The 19,616-nt window shown below is 43.2% G+C and overlaps 2 protein-coding genes across 11 annotated transcripts in view; one reads left to right on the forward strand and one right to left on the reverse strand.

Annotated features, from left to right (window-relative positions):
• The window catches only part of si:dkey-183c6.8 (protein O-GlcNAcase), a 96,265-nt gene extending 89,185 nt beyond the window's left edge, over positions 1 to 7,080 (reverse strand). For 2 of the 6 annotated variants that reach the window (XM_059965764.1, XM_059965760.1), the window contains exon 1: positions 6,987 to 7,049. The gene's annotated coding sequence lies outside the window, so the exon portion shown is untranslated. Of the gene's footprint in view, positions 1 to 2,246; positions 2,340 to 6,986 lie in introns of those variants that run through there. The other 4 variants (XM_059965761.1, XM_059965765.1, XM_059965763.1 and 1 more) reach the window with 4 other exon arrangements.
• Positions 6,424 to 19,616, forward strand: part of ccdc166 (coiled-coil domain containing 166) — a 48,934-nt gene continuing 35,741 nt past the window's right edge. For 3 of the 5 annotated variants that reach the window (XM_059965769.1, XM_059965766.1, XM_059965770.1), the window contains exons 1-4: positions 7,161 to 7,279; positions 9,858 to 9,988; positions 10,985 to 11,038; positions 13,014 to 13,068. In XM_059965769.1, coding sequence (XP_059821752.1) covers positions 9,882 to 9,988; positions 10,985 to 11,038; positions 13,014 to 13,068 — 216 coding nt within the window. In that variant the 5' untranslated portion in view covers positions 7,161 to 7,279; positions 9,858 to 9,881. Of the gene's footprint in view, positions 6,606 to 7,160; positions 7,280 to 8,171; positions 8,294 to 9,857; positions 9,989 to 10,984; positions 11,039 to 13,013; positions 13,069 to 19,616 lie in introns of those variants that run through there. The other 2 variants (XM_059965768.1, XM_059965767.1) reach the window with 2 other exon arrangements.

Genomic DNA, 19,616 nt, shown 5'->3' on the forward strand with positions numbered 1-19,616 from the left:
AATGTGAGGTGAAAAGCAACTTGAGAGTCCTGCAAAGGTTAATTTGCAGGTTTAGCCTAAGGTGAAGAAGGCAAATGTGATGTTAACATTCATTTTGAGAGGGCTAGAATATAAAAGCAGGATGTAATGTTGAGGCTTTATAAGGCACTGGTGAGGCCTCACTTGTAGTATTGTGAGCAGTTTTGGGCCCTTTATCTAAGAAAGAATGTGCTGACATTGGAGAGGGTTTAGAGAAGGTTTACGTAAATGATTCTGGAATTGAAAGGCTTAACACGTGAGGAGCATTTGATGGCTCTGGGCCTCTACTTGGTGAAATTCAGAAGAATGAGAGGTAACCTCATCGAAACCTTTCAAATATTAAAAGGCTTCAATATAGTGGATAATGGAGAGAATGTTTCCAAAGGTGGGGGAGTCTATGACCAAAGGACACGGCCTCAGAAAAGAAGGGCATCCTTTTAAAATGGAGATAGGGAGGAATTTCTTTAACTAGAGACTGGTGAACCTGTGGAATTCGTTGCCACAGGCAGGTGTGGAGGCTAAGTCATGTGGTATATTTAAGGCAGAGGTTGATAGATTCTTAATTGATCTGGGCATGAAGGGATACGGGGAGAAGGCAGGAGATTGGGGCTGAGAGGGAAAATGGATCCGCCATGATGAAATAGCAGAGCAGACTTGATAGAGCAAATGGCCTAATTCTGCTCCCATATTTTATGGTCTAAATCTGAAACACTGTCTCCTGCACCAATTCTTCAGCCACACATTCACCTGCCAAAACAACCTATTCTGACCCTCACTGGCACATAGCAAAGGCAGCAACACAGAGATTACTACCCTGGAGGTCCTGTTTATCAGCTTTCTACCTAGCTCTCTACAATCTTTCTTCAGGACTTCAACTGTCCTACCTATGTCATTGGTACTGATCTGTACCATGAGTTCTGGCTGTTCATCTTCCCCCTTTAGAATGCCATGGACCCAATCTGAGACATCCATGACCATGGCACCTGGGAGGAAACGTACCATCTCGGTACCTCTTTCACATCCACAGAATCTGCTTTCTGCTCCTCTAATTATGGTATCCCCTAACACTACAGCACTCCTCTTCTCCCCCTTTCCTTTCTGAGCCACAGAGCCAAACTCAGTGGCAGAGATCAGGTCAAATGACTTTGGTAAGTCATTTACTCAGCCCCCCCACCCTACAGTATCCAAAGCAGTATACCTATTATTGAAGGGAATGGCCACAGAGGTATGCTACATTGGCTGCCAATTCCCTTTCCCTCTCCTGACAGTCACCCAGGGAACTGCCTCCTGAAATTTAGGAGTGACTACCTCCCTGTAGCTTCTATCTATCATCTCCTCCTTCTCCTGTATGAGCAGAAGGTCATCAGGCTACAGCTCCATTTCTTTAACACTGTCTCTAAGCAGCTGCAGCTCGATACACCGTGCAGATGTAGTTATCAGGGAGACTGGAGGTCTCCCAGAGCTCACACAAGAAACATCCAGCTTCCTCCAGATTCATTCTCAGTGCACTGGCTACGTTCTAACAGAATAAAAACTCACCAGAAATTTACTTTCTTTCTTACTTAGAACTTCTGCCTGTGTTTGCCCAAGCCTGTAATTCTCAATGACTGGCCTTCACAGCTGTCTGTGGCAAGGAATTCCAGATTTAACACCTCTGACAGAAGAAGTTTCTCCTCATCTCTTTTCTAAAGGGATGTCCTTCCATTCTAAGGCTGTGTCCTCTGGTCCTAGATGCCCCCACTATTGGAAATCTCCTTTCCACACCCACTCTATTGAGGCCGTTCAATATTCAATATGTTTCAGTGATCTGGAATCATCAAACACTCCTCATATGATAACCCTTCCATTCCCAGAATCATTCTCGTGAACCTCCTCTGGACCATCTCCAAAGTCAGCACATCCTTTCTTAGTAAAAAGGCCCTAAACAGCTCACAATACTCTGTCTTATAAAGTTCCATTCACTTCAGACAGGGAAATGGTCAATTACAAAGCACGTGCCATAAGATTAAGTGTAGAATTAGGCACCTTCAGCCCATTGAGTCATTCAATCAGGGCTGATTTTGTTTTTCAACTCCATTCTCCTGCCTTCTCCCCATATCCATTTATCACCCTGGTCCATCAAGAACCTCTCAATCTCTGCCTTAAATACACCTAGGTTTGGTCATCACAGCTTTCTATGGCAAAGTATTTCACAGATTCACCACCTTCTGACTGAAGAAATTCCTTACCATCTCAGTTTTCCTTTCTTCTAAGGCTGTTCCCCTGGATACCAGACTCTCCCTCTATAGGAAACATCCTTCCCCACAACCACTCTATCCAGGCCTTTCAGTATCCAATAGGCTTTCTGCATCCAGGGAACTTCAATGCAAGTGGCGTGTTGATGTGTAATCATTGATATGTGGGTGAATCCAAGAACCCATCCACACACAGCAAGATCTAACAAGGAAGTAAATAATGCTAAATTATTCTGCTTTGGTAAATGGCATTGGTATTGGTTTATTATTGTCACATGTATTGAGGTACATTGAAAAGTTTGTCTTGCATATTGTTCATACAGATCAAATCATTACACAGTGCATTGAGGTAGTACAAGGTAAAACATACACAATGCAGAATAAAGTTTAACAGCCACAGAGAAAGTGCAGTGCAGGTAAACAAAATGCGATATCATAACGAGGTAAATTACAAAATTAAGAATGTAAAATCAAAATATAAGAATGAATATAAGATCAGAGCATGACTGGTGTGTGTAGTTATAAGTGCTGGAGCATGGCAGGGTGGAAATACGTCTCTACCAAAGGGGGTGTAAGGCGCTACTTCCCTCCACTCAACTGTAGGTCACCCTTGGGGAAGCACCTGCTTAGCACCTCCCTCCTACCCAAGGGTCACGTGAAGCCATGGGAGCAGGTGGTGGATATCACAAATCCTGGTTATGTGACCACTGATGCGTGGAGACAGTCTCTGAAGAGCATTGATAATGGCTGGGGTCACCCGTCTTGTAAAGACACCGCCCAGAAAAATGCAATGGCAAACCACTTCTGTAGAAAAATTTGCCAAGAACAATCATGGTCATGGAAAGACTATGATTGCCCACATCATATGACACAGAACATAATGAATGAAAGTATAAGGATTAAATGAACAAATAAATAATAAATAGATAGCTATATTATTGTTACATGTACCAAGTTACAGTGAAAAGCTTTTCTTGCAAACTGTTCATACAGATCAACTTATTACACAACTACATTGAGGTAGAACAAGATAAAACAATACCACAGAATAAAGCGTAACAGTTAAAGTGCAGTGCAGGTAAATAGTAAAGTGCACTATTATACAATAGACAATAGGTGCAGAAGTAGACCATTCGGCCCCTCGAGTCTGCACCGCCATTCTGAGATCATGGCTGATCATTCACTATCAATACCCAGTCCCTGACTTGTCCCCATATCCCTTGATTCCCCTATCCATCAGATATCTATCTAGCTCCTTCTTGAAAGCATCCATCAGATATCTATCTAGCTCCTTCTTGAAATACGAGATAGATTATGAGGTCAAGAGTCCGTCTTATCATATAAGTGGACCATTCAGTCATCTTATAAGAGTGAGGTAGAAACTGCCCTTGAGTCTGGTGGTATGTGCTTTCAAACTTTTGCATCTTCTGTCCGATGGAAGAGGAGAGAATTGACAGCTTTGCTGCTGTCATTAGGATCACCCAGATTAACAGCTTTCCAAACCAGCACTGCATGTGCAGATTCCTTCAACACCAATACACTGTTATGAAGCTTCACCTTCACTCCAGTGTAGCTAATACAGTTAGGGTTATAAATAAGACTACATTGAAGGAGGCCATTTGGCCCATCATATCAGTGCTAACTTTTTGCTAGAACCAGCAGTGTTATATTAGTTCGAGCGAAATGAACTGATTTCCTCAAATTTAACCCAATAGCCCCAACAAGTTATTTTCGAGTGTCTACTGCCATGATGAGGCCAAACTCGGGTAACTGGGACAACATCTTATATTCCATCTTGTTAGTCTCCAACCTGATGGCATGAACATCAATTTATTCAACTTCCTGACATTTCTCTCTCCCTCCCTCTTTCTCTCTTCAGCCATTCTCCATTCCCGTCTTCTTTTATCCTCTGGTGGCCCTCATCCTTCATTTTCAACCATGGTCCACTCCCCTCCCCAATCAGATTCCTACTTCTTCAGCCTTTTACCTTTTCTACCTGTCACATCCCAGCTTCTCACCTCATTACCCCTCTTCCACCCCTGAACACTACCTCACTATCTTTTTCTTTTTTTTAGTTCTCTTTCTACACTACTTAATTTAATATTTTTAAATGTAATTTAGTATTTTACTATTGGGTATTGCACTGTACTACTGCCACAAAACAAATTTCCTGACATATGCTGGTGATATTAAACCTGTTTCTGACGCTTTTGTCAAAGCCAATATTTGCTTATGTTCTTGTGTCTAAAGAGGCGGTTCAACTTGTTCCACCAACTTCCAAGGTTCAAATACACACGTCATTCCATCTTCCAAGTCCTGCACCTGCCTTAAACAGGGGATCATTTCATTTACACTTCCCTCAGCTTCCCTACCAAAATAAACTAGTTAATAAGGGAAAAATAATTGAATATTTCCCTAGTTTATTAAGGACCCTTGACCTCACAATCACAATTCAAATGTTCAAAGTAAATTTATTATCAAATATTCATTATATTATGAAGAATATGTCATCATATTCATTTTCTTGTGGGCATACTCAATAAACTTACAAACTAATAACCATAACAGAATCAATGAAAGAATGACCAATTAGGGGGTTCAACCAGAGTGGAGGAGACAACAAAAGAAGAAATAATAATAAATAAATAAACAATAAATATCGAGACCATGGGATGAAGAATCCTTGAAAGAGAGTCCATTGGTTGTGGAAATGTTTCAATGATGGGGGGAGTAAAGTTGACTTAAGTTATCCCCTTTGGATCAAGAGCCTGATGGTTGAGGGGTAATAACTGTTCCTGAACCTGGTGGTGAGTCCTGAGGCTTTTGTACCTTCTTCGTGATGGCAGCGGTAAAAAGAGAGCATATTCTGGGTGGTGGGGGTCGCTCATGATGGATGCCGTTTTCCTGCAACTGCGTTTCATGTAGATGCACTCAATGGTTTGGAGTGCTTTACCTGTGATGGACTGGGCCACATCCACTACTTTATGTAGGATTTTCCATTCAAGTGCATTAGTGTTTCCATATCATTATTACAGCTTGGGGCGATCTGGAGTTCGATGTCCAATTCCGACGCTATTCAGTAAGGAGTCTCTGCACCTTCTCCCAATGGAATGTGTGGAACTTCCCGGGTGTTCCAGTTAACCCCCCCGCCCCCCCCAATATTTAGAAGACATATGGGGTAGGTTAATTGGTCATTGTAAATTTTCCCTTGATTAGGTTAGGGTTAACCAGGTTTATCAAGGGCTGCTGGGGCTGTGCTGATTTGCTAAATAAATTCTACCTGCAATGCTCTTTGTCCTGCATTGTTACTACTTCATCTTGTTCTAGCTTAGTGCACTATAGTTCTCTGAGACTCTTTGCAGAATGTTAAACAAACACAGAACAAATAAACACTTTTTGGGCTTCCAACCAGGTGAAAATATTGATTTCAACCACCCTTTTGATGACAAACTCTGCCACCTTCATCAGGGATACACAGAACGGTACAGGCCCTTCAGCTCACAATGTTGTGCCAACCTTTTAACCTACTCCAAGATCAATCTACCCCTTCCCTCCCACATAGCCCTCCAATTTTCTGTCATCCATGTACCTATCTAAGTTACATAAATGTCCCTAATGAATCAGCCTCTACCACTACCCCTGGCAGTGTTCCACGCACTCACCACTTCCCTCCAATCATATTAAAATAATGCCCCTTTGAATTGGGATCTTGCTGTGCACACAGGGGGCTACAGTATATGCTGCCAAAGGGTCTCGGACAAAACGTCGATTGTACTTTTTTTTTCCACGGATAACCCGTTGAGTTCCTCCAGCATTTTGTGCATGTTGCTTGGATTTCCAGCATCTGCAAATTCTCTCTTGATTGCACCCCCAACCCTTGTATTAGCCATTTTTGTCCTAAAAGTCCATATAGGAGTCTCCCTGGGATCATCACCACACCGCCGTTCCCAGGGATCTTGCTGTGCACACAGACAGACATACATACTTTATTGATCCCGAGGAAAACTGGGTTTCATTACAGCCGCACCAAGAATAGCGAAGAAATATAGCAATATAAAACCATAAATAATTAAATAACACTAAGTTAATCATGACAAGTGGAAATAAGTCCAGGACCAGCCTATTGGCTCAGGGTAAGCACTGCCGACGTTTCGGGCCGAGACGTTGAGTCCTGATGAAGGGTCTCGCCCCGAAACGTCGACAGTGCTTCTCCTTATAAATGCTGCCTGGCCTGCTGCGTTCCACCAGCATTTTGTGTGTGTTGTTTGAATTTCCAGCATCTGCAGATTTCCTCGTATTGGCTCAGGGTGTCTGACACTCCGAGGGAGGAGTTGTAAAATTTGATGGCCACAGGTAGGAATGACTTTCTATGACGCTCAGTGCTATATCTCGGTGGAATGAGTCTCTGGCTGAATGTACTCCTGTGCCTAGCCAGTACATTACAGAGTGGACTGCTCAACCAGGAGCAACACGCACAAAATGCTGAAGGAACTCAGCAATTCTGCTAAACGAGGAGACGTTTCTGGCTTTCTTGGCAGAATTTTAAGGGCCCCTGACTGCGCAGTTTGAGAAGCGGCCGCCGGCGGTGGGATCACCCGGCCGCCACCAACAGTGCTGCGCGTGGGCTCTTGCGGTGCACACAGTCCGCACGCCAAAAGTGGCTGCGCAACCACCAAAGCCCACACCGAGATCCAGCCCCACTTATTGAGCTTAAAGACGGGTTAGACGCGGCACCTGACTGAAGGTCACCGTATCATCGCCGACGTGAGCAGACTAAGGATTTCACCCGGCGATCCTGCGCATGCGTTTATCACCACCACCAACTGCCTCGTCTTCGTTGCTACGGCAACGTGACTGCAAAACCGAAATATCTTGTAGGAAATTATTTTGACCATAGCTAAATAACCACTCATGTGGGACTGTTGTTATGGCATCAAGATAATAGTTTTAAAAAGAGCCTGACACTTGATGGGCGGGGTTTCTGTAGTTGCCATGGTGACGGGTGTTTGGCGGCCTGAGGCCTGCAGGTGAGTTCTCAACAACCGCAAATCCCTCGCCGGAATATCTCAGCCACAAATGATCCATAAACAAGACAGTAGGGAGAGCTTTCTGTTGTCGACTAATCCATGTTTACTGTCATTTGCAATCGGTAAAAATTAGTTGCAGCTCCTTGCGAAGAGCAAGGCTGGCGGCTGCCGCTTGGTGGTTGGGAGTTCCCAGGTCAGCCCCAGCGCTGCTGAAACTTTCTCATGAATTGTAACTTGGTATCTGGTTTATTGTCCACTCTCAACTTGGTAAATGGCTTTATTATCTGTCTATATGTCATTAAGGGCATACTGTATATACAGAAGGGTGCCAGAAAAGGGCCAGTAACATCATGAAGGATCCCACCTACCCAGTTCATGGACTGTTATTCGCACCCCCATCTGGGAGGAGGCTACGTAGCAACCACACGAGAACCACCAGACTCAAAAACAGTTACTTTCCCGAAGCAGTAAGCCTGATCAACGCCTCCAACCACTAATTCCACCACTACTTTATTATTCAACCCGTTCCAACTTGTTGGCTCTCCTTCAGGGTGTCTGTCTGGATAGCTTCCTGCCTGATGGCATGAATATCGATTTTTCCTTCCAGTAAAAAAACCCTCCCCTTCCACTCTTCTATTACCCACTCTGGCCTCTTACATCTTCTCACCTGCCTGTCACCTCATCCTGGGTCCCTTTCTCCCATGGTCCACTCTTCTTTCTTATCAGATACCTTCTTCTCCAGCCCTTTACTTTTCCTACTTCTCTGGCTTCACCTATCATCTTCCAGCTAGCCTTCTCCCACCACCTTTTTATTCTGACATCTTCCCTCTTCTTTTCCAGTTCTGAAGAAGGGTCCTGGCCCAAAACATCAATTATTTTCTCTTTTCCACAGATGCTGCCTGACCTCCTGAGTTCCTCCAGCATTCCGTGTGTGTTACTCTAGATTTCCAGCATCTGCAGAGTTCATTGAGTTTACTGCTTTATCATTTCCTGTCAGTCACCTTTCCCCAAGCAGTAAGTACTCACTAACCCACCCCTACACACTCTCAATCACCAATACTTTATCATTTGCTGTCAGAGTCACCTTATGTAAAGACACTCCTGTGCCTAAAGCTATCTTATGTACTTATATTTATTCTACAGTATTTTTGTTATTATTGTTGTGCTGTATATCTTTTGTGTTGCATCTGATCCAGAGAAACAATTATTTCATTCTACTTTACACTTGGGTACAGGAAATAACATTAAACAATATGAATCTTGAATCTCAACTTGGCAAACTGGTTCCAAACAAGAGAAAATCTGCAGATGCTGGAGTTCCAGGCAACACACACAAAATGTTGGAGGAACTCAGCAGGTCAGACTTGCCGAAGGGTCTCGGCCAGAACCATTGACTGTACTTTTTTCCATAGGTGCTGCCTGGCCTGCTGAGTTCCTCCAGCATTTTGTGTGTATTGCTTGGTAGACTTTTTTTTGTTACATGTACTGACCCATTTACTTCCTGCCTGTTATGCCGCTGGCATTTAGGGCAGCAATGAAAGTCCTTCATCTCTGGTGGCGTTCAGGTCTTCCTTCATCAGGTCAGTACAAGGTTTACAAGGTTTCACCTGATGAAAGGTCTCAATTGTTCATCTCCCTCTGGCCCCTCTGAGTTCCTCCGGTAGCTTGTTTATTACTTCAGATTCATTTATTTATCAAATGTACATCGAAACATACAGTGAAGTATGTCTTTGCATTAATAACCAACACATCCAAGGATGTGCTGGGGCAGCCCACGCATTCTGGCAACACAATTACCAACAAACCAAATACCAATATACACATGCTTGGAATTTTCTGCCAAGTCTCTCAATAAATTTCCTTTTAAATAGATCCTGTGTTAGTTTTCTGATGAAGTGTGTGTCAGTGTGCACAGCGAGGGTGGTGTGTTCTGATCTCTTCCTCCCACCCTGGTCAGGTAGTTTACTGAAACTCATGGTGTACACCCATCTAGAAAGAATGGTGACTTGATGGGGAGGGTGGTATGGGCAGGATAACCACAAGGGTCAGAATGCTGCAAAGGATGGGGATGCCATCTCTGGGCATGTACTCACTGGAATGAGGTGATCGCATTGAAACCTATCAAATATTGAAAGGCAGAGATAAAGTGGATGTGGAGGGGATGTTTCCTATAGTAGGGGAGTCTGGGATCAGAGGGCGCAGCCTTAGAATAGAGGGATGTCCATTTAGAACAGAGGTAAAGAGGAATTTCTTTAGCCGGAGGGTGGTGAGCCTCTGGAATTCATTATCATGAATGGCTGTGGAGGCCAAGTGATTGGATGTACTTAAAGTGGAGGTTTATAGGTTCTTAATCAGTAAGGGTGTCAAAGGTTACAGGGAGAAAGCAGGTGAATGGTGTTGAGAGGGATAATAAATCAGCCATTATGAAATGGCAGAGCATATTCAATGGCCCGAATGGCCTAATTCTGTTCCTGTGCCTTAGGGTCTTAAATGTGGTGTGAAGGAATTTGTGAGGAACTGTTTAATATTTCATAAATAGACTTGCCAAAGCTAACTTTCCATCAACACTCCCACGCAGAAAAAGAAATAAACGGTAGCAAGAATGTCGAAGAAGAAGATGGGACAAGGCGAAGTTAAGAGCAAGCCTGTGGGGATGGAACAGGATGTCCTGGCTACAGCCACTAACCGAATTGTCATCCTGCAGAATGAGTGAGACAAATGACCTTTAGTAACGGGGCTGGTGATGGCTAAGGGGATGAGGGTGAATGTGGGGTCTGCAGAGTGGAGAATGAACCTCAGAAATGGGATGAAGGTGGTTCCACTTGAGTGTAAGAGTTAGGAAGTCATGTTGAACTGTACAAATCTTTGGTTAGGCTGCACTTGGTGTACTGTGTGCAGTTCTAAGCATTCAAGGAAGGAGGTGGATGCTTTGGAGAGGGTTACCATGATGCTGCCTGGATTTGACAGCGTGAGCAGTAAGGAGAGGTAAGACAACCTTGGGTTGTTTTCTCTGAAGTGACAGCTTAGGAGAGATCCGAAAGAAGTTTACCAAATTATGAGAGGCAGAATCAGAATGTGGTTTAATATCACTGGCATATGACGTGAAATTTGTTGCTTTGTGGCAGTAGTACATTGTAATATCTAGTAATAAAATCTATAAATGACAATAAGAAATATATATAAATAAGGAATGTAAAAAGGGCAAAAAAAATTAAAAATAGTGAGGTAGTGTTTCCTCATCCATTCAGAAATCTGATGGCGGGGGAGGAAGCTGTTCCTAAATGATTGAGTATGTGTCTTCAAGTTCCTTGATGGTAGCAATGAGAAGAGGGCATGTCCTGGGTGATGGGGAGCCTGAATGATGGGTGCTGCCTTTCGAGGGTGTCTCCAAAGCATTGATAAGCTATAAAGGTCCTGATGCAGGGAATTGACCCAAAACCTTTTGACAATTCCTTTTCTCCTGCTTGATCTGTTGAGTTTCTATAGCAGCCTGTTTGCTCCAAATTGCAATCTCTTGTGTCCCCAAGTGAGAGGGGGTGAGGGTTAGAAAACTCAGGGTTTGCTGGCAGAGTTGGTGGGACATTGGGTGGAAAGGCTTTGGAGAAAGATTTTCTGGGCATGTGACAGAGGAATTATGCCATATATTAGAGCAAGAATTTGATTATTTTTCCAAACTCTTCATGGTATTTGTTTTTATTTTTAAAGGTATGATGAAATTGTCAAAGAGCTTAAGCAATTGAAGTTGAAGACTTATGAACTGTATCCTTTACAGACTTGCATGAAGTGGGGCTACAGTTATGGTTCTTTTCAATGTTCTTTTTTTTTGCCCGTTATGCCATTGGTGTTAAGGGCAGCAATGAAGGTCTTCCGTTTACAGCAACATTCACGGCTTCCTTTATTGTGTCAATAGCTTTCCCTCGGTTTACTGTCAGTCATGCAAGTCCCAGGTGGAGAGTCAGGAATAGCGTCGCACACTGATGCAGAAGGATTCTTCATTGCTGTTTCTGCAACAATTTTGTTTGACCAGTCAGGGTTGTTTGCCCTAAGCTGAACCCCCAAACCTGGAGCATTGGTGGCCTCTCCCCTTTGACCTGTTTGGCATGGTGATCCTACCAAGAGCTAAAGTATAAAGCCCTGACTGCTGCCATTATAGCTGTCTGGGTCATTGAGGCATGCAAGCCATGACAAGGTTGTGGGCCACTTTGAGGTCTTTTATTATGGGATCTGCCTTTCCTGGATAGTCCCAAAGCTGATATTTAGTGTTGTCAGGATCAGGTTTATTATTACTGACATATGTTGTATAGTTTTATTATTTATCTATTTAGAGATACAGCATGGACAGGCCCTTCCAGCCAACGAACCACACCGCACAGCAACCCAGGTATATTGAACCCTAGCCTAATCACTGGAAAATTTATACAATGGCCAGTTATACTAATAACATCTTTGCAATATTCAAAGAAACCAGAGCGCCCAGAGGAAACCAATGTGTTCATGGGGAGAAACGTACAAGCTCCTTACACAACGTCGTCATTGACCTCCGAACTCTGACGCCCTAAGCTGGAATGGCGTCGCACTATTTGTTGTTTTGAGGCAGCAGTACAGTCAAAGACATAAAATAAACGATAAGCTATAATAATAAAAAAAATAAAAGATGAAATGTTTAAACGATACCTGGGGCATCTCTTCACTTAGAGGGTGGTGAGCGTGTGGAACGAGCCGCCAGTGGAAGGGGTGGACTCGGGTTTGATTTCAACACGTAAGAGAAATTCGGGTAAGTACATGGTTGGGAGGGGTATAGAGGGTCAAGATGCAAATTGTTGGGACAGATCAGCCATGATCTTATTGAATGGCAGGGCAGGCTCAATGGGCTGGATTCCTATTTCTTATGTTCTAGGCAGAATAATAGTTTGGCATCGACTAAAAGGGCCAAAGGGCCTGTTTCTGTGCTGTAGTGTTCTGCAACTCCATAAATAAATAATGCTGAAGAGGAATAGTTAGTTAGTGTTCATGGACTGTTCAGAAATCTGATAGTGGAGGGGAAGAAGCTGTTCCTAAGAATTTGAGTGTGTGTCTTCAGGCTCTGCACCACCTCCCTGATGGCAGTAACAAGAAGAGGGCATGTCATGGATGATGATGGTCTTTAGTGATGGCTTCAAAAGGCAAGGCCTCAAAAAGGCAGCATCCATCGTTAAGGACACTCATCACCCAGGACAGCCCTCTTCTCATTGCTACCATCAAGGAAGACATACAGGAGCCTGAAGATGCAGACTCAATGTTTTAGGAACAGTTTCTTCCCCTCCGCCATCAGATTTCTGAATGAGTGAACCCGTGAACACTACCTCACTATTTTCTCACTCTGTTGCACTACTTATTTTTATATACCTTATATATATATTAATGTATAGGTTTTTTATTACGTATTGCACTGTACTGCTGCCACAAAACAACAAATTTCATTGCATATGCCAGTGATATTAAACCTGATTCTGATTCAAATTCTGTCTTCTTGAGGCATCATCTTTTGAAGATGTCCTCAGTCGTTGGGAGGCTCTCCTGTTCTTGTGGACAGAGAGACTCACCATCCTGCGTCCACAGCAGCGACATGCTTTTGGGGAGGGAACAAAAGATGGGTTGAAGGTGCTCCCTCACCATACATATGTCACACTGAAAACACAATGTCTCTTTAAGATTCAACTTTTGCCAATGACTTTCTTTAGCTGAGGCATTCCAGACGGAAAGAGAATGACTTCCTGGAGAAGGAGGCACAGCAGACTCGTCTGGAGACGGTAAGTAGATGGCGGCAGACAGACTTCTGGAGCAGTGTGGCACTGGAGGGCTTGAGTAACGAGGAGAGACTGGACAGCCCGGGGAAGTTGAGCACAGGAGGCCTGAGGGATGACATTATGGAGGTTTATAAATGTATGAGGTTTATGAAATTAAAGATAGAGTGTGAAGATTAGGAAAAAATTCACTTTATTTGTCAGATGTACTTTGAAACATGCAGTGAAATGCATCATTTGCATCAAATTGAATCAACAAGGATTGTGCTGAGGACAGCAAGTTTCACCATGCTTCTGGCACCAACGCAGCATACCTACAACTCCCTAACCCTAACTGCATGTCTTTGGATTGTGGGAGGAAACCAAAACACCTGGAGGAAACCCATTTGATCACAAGGGGAACATACAAACTCCTTACATACAGCAGCAAGAATCAGACCCAGATCGGTAATCACTTGCACTGTAAAGCGATTGTGCTAACTGCTAGACTACCAGCCTTGTTAGAGATATTTTCCCAGGGTAGAGGAGTGTAAAACTGGAGGGCATAGGTTTAAGGTGAAAGGGGAAAGGTTTAAAGGGGCAAGATTTTCCACACAGACAGTGGGTATATGGAATGAGCTAGCAGAGGGAGTAGTAGAGGCAGGTACAATTACAATGTTTGAGATACAGCCGAATGGATAGAAAATGTTTAGAGGAATAGGGGCTAATTGCAGGCAAATCAAAATAGTGCAGATTGGCATTTTGCTTGGATGGATGAGCTGGGTGGATCACAAGTCCTTCTTTTATCCTTCACGTCAAAGAAAAAGACCTTGGCTCAGTCAATCTATCCAAATAATACTTGCTGTCTAATCTAGGCAGCATCCTGGTAAATCTCATCTGCACTCTCTTTGAGGCTTCTGCATCCGTTCTATAAGGAGGTGATCAGAAGTGAACATAATATTCCCTAGTGTGGTTTAACCAGTTTTATAGAGCTACAACATTACCTTGTTGTTCTTGAACTCAATTCCCTGACTAATGAAGCCCAACACATCATACACCTTCTTAACCAACCTTTCAACTTGCACTGCAATTTTGCGGGGCCTCTGTTCCTGCACATTGCTAAGAATCATGCCATTAACCCTATATTCTGCCATCAAGTCCAAAGTGAATCACTTCACACTTTTCTGGATTGAACTCCATCTGCCACTTTTCAACACAGTTGTGGAAGTTAGCTGACTAGAATGAGAATTAGCTTTGTTATCATCATTATATGTCTTTATAACTTGTCCCAATCCCATCAGGAAGGAGGCTACGTAGCATCCACACCAAGAGCACCAGGCTGAAAAACAGCTACTTACCTCAAGCAGTGGGGCTGAACAACACCACCACCCATTAACTCAGCCTTCCACACTCCCAACCACCACTACTTTATCATTTCCTGTCAGTGTCACCTTATGTACAGACACTGCCTAGTATTAATCTATGTATATAAGCTATCTTATGGAGTTATATTTATTGTGTTTTTATTAGTATTGTGGTGTTCTTTATCTTGTTTTTTTGTGCTGCATCAGATCCGGAGTAACAATTATTTCATTCTCCTTTACACTTGTGTACAGGAAATGACATTGAACAATCTTGAATATTGAATTTTGAAATTTGTTGCTTTGTGGTAGGAATTTGTGCAAAGTCTTAAAATGACTATAAATGACAAAATTAATCAGTTTAAAAAAAGGAATAATGAAGTAGTGATCATGGGTTCATTAAAAGTGAGGTAGATTTAGTGATTGAGGGTGTGGGAATTGGGCACAGAGCAGATGAGGCCTGGGACAAACTTCTGTAGATGTGCAATGGAGAGTATATTGATTGGCTGTTTCAAAGTCTGGTATGGAAACACCAATGCCTTTGGATGGAAAATCCTACAAAAAAGTAGTGGATAAGACTAAGTCCATCACGGGTAAAGGCTTCCCCACCATTGTGCACATCTACACGGAACATGCTGCATGCTCCACCAACCAGGTCATGCTCTTTTCTTGCTGCTGCCATCAGGAAGAAGGTACAGGAGACTCAGGACCCACACTACCAGGTTCAGGAATAGCTATTACCCCTCAACCACAGGCTCTTGAACCAGAGGGGATAACTTCATTTGCCCCATCACTGAACTATTCCCACAACCTATGGGCTCACTTTCCAGGACTCTTCATCTCATGTTATCAATATTTCTTGATTATTTATTTACTATTTTTTTTCTTTTTTTATTTGCATAGGCAATAGACAATAGGTGCAGGAGTAGGCCATTCTGCCCTTCTAGCCAGCACCGCCATTCACTGTGATCATGGCTGATCATACACAATCAGTACCCTGTTCCTTGACCCTGCTATCTATAAGAGCTCTATCTAACTCTCTCTTGAATGCATCCAGAGACTTGGCCTCCACTGCCTTCTGGGGCAGAGCATTCCATATATCCACCACTCTCTGGGTGAAAAAGTTTTTCCGCATCTCTGTTCTAAATGGCCTACCCCTTATTCTTAAACTGCGGCTTCTAGTTCTGGATTCACCCATCAGTGGGAACATGCTTCCTGCCTCCAGTGTGTCCAATCCCTTAATAATCTTATATGTTTCAATCAGATCCCCTCTCATCCTTCTAAATTCCAGTGTATACAAGCCCAGTCGCTCCAGTCTTTCAACATATGACAGTCCCACCATTCCGGGAATTAACCTTGTGAACCTACGCTGCACTCCCTCAAAAGCAAGAATGTCCTTCCTCAAATTTGGAGACCAAAACTGCACACAATACTCCAGGTGGGGTCTCATCAGGGCCCTGTACAGCTGCATAGTGTGTTGTCTTTTGCACACTGGTTGTCTGCCCTGTTGGTATAGTCTTTCATTAGTTCTATTGTAGTGATTGGATGTATTGAGTACTCTCACAAGAAAATGAATCACTGGGTTGTATATAGTGACCTATATGTACTTTGATAATAAATTTACTTTGATCTTTGAAATTGTATTGATGGGCTGAATGGCCTATTGCTGCTCCTATTTTCTCATGTTCTCTCCCTTTGACAGCACTGGACCACCTTCCCAAGGAGGCTTCCGCCAGCAGGCTGTCACCAAACCTCATGTCTTTCCTTGGCTCAGCCCTTGGGTCTGTGGTTACAACCCTGCCAAGTACCTTCAGGCATTTTCTTGTGAGAACTGGTGTGTTGTTTCTGGTTCCATTTCAATGAATGGGCTGTCGCAGTACTGCTTCTGGCCACACGAGGGAAGCAGATTGCTTTGTGATTTAACAGGAATTCAATTACCAGGCCGCAAACGCCCAATTTATGGACACCCTTACGTACAAAGGAACTCTTATTATATTAAATTCCAAAGTCCATCAAGCATGCATACACTTGTTAATGCAAACTACTTCCTCATGATTTTTTTAAATTGGGTTTGGTTTATTATTGTCACATGTACCAAGATATAATGAACAATTTTTGTTTAAGTTCCATCCAGTCATGTCATTCTGTACATAAATACATCAAGGTAATACAACAGGAAAAGCAATAACAATTTACTTATTAACTTATTGAGCTACAGCATTTTCAAACTCTCACTGCTACGGTCGGAAGTTCCCACCTACTTCAGAAAGGCAACAATTATACCAGTGCCTAAGAAGAGTAGTGTGAGCTGCCTTAATGTCTATTGCCCAGAAGCACTCAAATCTACAGTGATGAAATGCTTTGAGAGATTGGTCATGGCTAGACTAAACTCCTGTTTCAGCAAGGACATGGATTTATTGCCACAATAGGTCTATGGCAGATGCAGTCTCAATGGCTCTTCACACAGCCTTAGATCAACTGGGCAATACAAACACGTACATCAGGATGCTGTTCATTGATTATATCTCAGCATTTAACACCATCATACCCACAGTCCGGATCGATAAGCTATCGAACCTGGCTCTCTGTGCTTCCCTCTACAACTGGTTCCTCGACTTCCTAACCGGAAGACCACAAGCTATGCAGATTGGTGATACATCCGCCTCACTGATGATCAATATTGATTCACCTCAGAGGTGTGTGCTAAGCCCACTGCTCTTTGTTTTTTACATAGTTCAGTCTAGTTTTTGTACTGTGTCATGTAACACCATGGTCCTGAAAAACATTGTCTCATTTTTACTATGTACTGTACCAGCAGTTATGGTCAAAATGACAATAAAAAGTAACTTGACTTGACTGTAAGGCTAGGCATAGCTCAAACACCATCTATAAAGTTGCTGATGATATAACCATTGTTGGCAGAATCTCAGATGGAGATGAGAGGGCATACAGGAACAAGATATATCAGCTAGTTGAGTGGTGTCATAGCAACAACCTTGCATTCAATGGCTGTAAGACCAAAAAGCTGATTGTGGACTTCTGGAAGCATAAGATGAGGGAACATGAACCATTCCTCAAAGAAGGATCAGAAGTGGAGAGAGTGAGCAATTTCAAGTTCCTGGGTATCAAGATCTCTGAGGATCTAACCTGGTCCCAACATATTGATGCAGCTATAAAGAAGGCAAGACAGTGGCTGTATTTCATTAGGAGTTTGAAGAGATTTGGTTTTTCATCTAAAACACTCAAACTTCTACTGATATACAACAGAGAGCATTCTAACAGGTTGCATCACTCTCTGGTATGGCGGGCGGGGGGGGGGGGGGGCTATGGCATAGGGCCGGAAGAAGCTACAGGAAGTTGTAAAATTAGTCAGCTCCATCTTGGGTACTCGCTTCCGTAGTATCAAAGACATCTTCAAGGAGCAGTGCCTCAGAAAGGCGATGTCCATTATTAACGACCTCCATCACCCAGGGCATGTCCTCTTCTCATTGTTATCGTCAGGAAGGAGATACAAAAGCCATCAGGCACATATTCAGCAATTCAGGACCATCTTCTTCCCCTCTGCCATATGGAGATTGAACCCATAAACATTACCTCACTTTTTTATATTTTTTCTGTTTTGCACTATTTTAAATCCAACTATTGGTGGTTGGCATCTGTCTGTCTCAAAGGACAATGGGTGATGGTCATCATCATCACAAGCTTGGGTGGGGGTATGGAAATCTTGAGATCCCCTTCTTGGCCTCACCAGTGCAGTCTAAAGGAAAGCTTATGAAGCATCACATTTGGTACCAGCTTGGCTGCAGGAACTGTCAGAAGGACATTCAATGATGTCCAGCCGCCTTAGGGGCCCTGCTTCAAGTTTGCTGTCTGGGTTTACTCTCGTAACCTTCGTCTCTGCTGAGGCTACCCACAAGGTAGTGGGGCCAACCGGTACGTCTTTGAACTATGGAAGGAAACTAGTGCACCTGGAGGAAACCCACACGGTCATGGGGAGAACATATGAACTCCTTACAGGCAGCAGTGGGATTTGAACCCAGGTCACCTGTACTGTACTACTAATCACTAAGCTACTGTGCTGCCCATTGCAGAATGTAGTATTACAGTTTCAGAGAAAGTATGTGTAAGCAGACAAAGAAACGTCAAGAGCTACATTGATGTAGGCGGAGAGATCAAGAGTCCATCGTTATTGTACAAGAGGTGAATTCAACAGACTAGCATCAGAGGGTGGAAGCTGTCAGTACATACCTACTGCTTGAGGGGAGAGAAGAGAGAATGTCCAGGGTGGGAGGAGTCCATGACAAAGTTTGTATTTTCTGTTTAGATCATAGTCTGCACTTTTGTTCCTTCCACCAAAATGCAAAACACTGTATTTCATCTGCCACTTTTTTGCACGTTCTTCCAATTTGTCTAAGTCCTGCTGAGATCATGTTGCTTCCTCAGCACTACCTACCCCTCCACCTATCTTCATATCATTTGCAAACTTTGCCACAAAGTCATCAATTCTGTTATGCAAATTATTGACAAACAATGTGAAAAGTAACAGACCCAATACTGACCCCTGAGGAACACCACTAGTCACTGGCAGACAACCAGAAAAGGCCCCCTTTATTTCCACTTGCTACCTCCTGCCTGTCAGCCATTCCTCTATCCATGCCAGTATCTTTCCTGTAATGCCAAAGGATTTTATCTTGTTAAGCAGCCTCGTGTGGCACCTTATCAAGTGTCTTCTGAAAATGCAATTCAATGATATCCACTGTCTGTCCTTTGTCCACTCCACTTTTTACTTCCTCAAGGAACTCTAATAGTTTCATCAGGCTAGATTTCCCTTGACATGCTGGCTTTTATCATCAGTCTCCAATTACCCTGCAACCTCATCCTTGATAATAGACTCCATTTAGGCTAACTGGCCTATAATTTCCTTTCTTTTGTCTTCCTCCTTTCTTTAAGGGTGGAGTGACATTTACCCTCCAAAACCATTCCAGAATCAAGTGATTCATGAAAGATCATAACCAATGCATCTGCTATCTCTTCAGCAACCTCTTTCAGAACTCTGGGATGTAGTCCATCGATCCCAAATGACTTATCCACCTTAAGACCATTCTTAGCAATCTTTCCTTCGTAATAACAAGGGCACTCAACTCCTGCTCTCTGATAGTCATGGACCTCTGGCACACTGCTAGTGTCTTTCATAGTGAAAACTGATGCAAAGTA

Source organism: Hypanus sabinus, chromosome 3 (genome assembly GCF_030144855.1).
Source record: "Hypanus sabinus isolate sHypSab1 chromosome 3, sHypSab1.hap1, whole genome shotgun sequence".
NCBI classification, from domain to species: domain Eukaryota; kingdom Metazoa; phylum Chordata; class Chondrichthyes; order Myliobatiformes; family Dasyatidae; genus Hypanus; species Hypanus sabinus.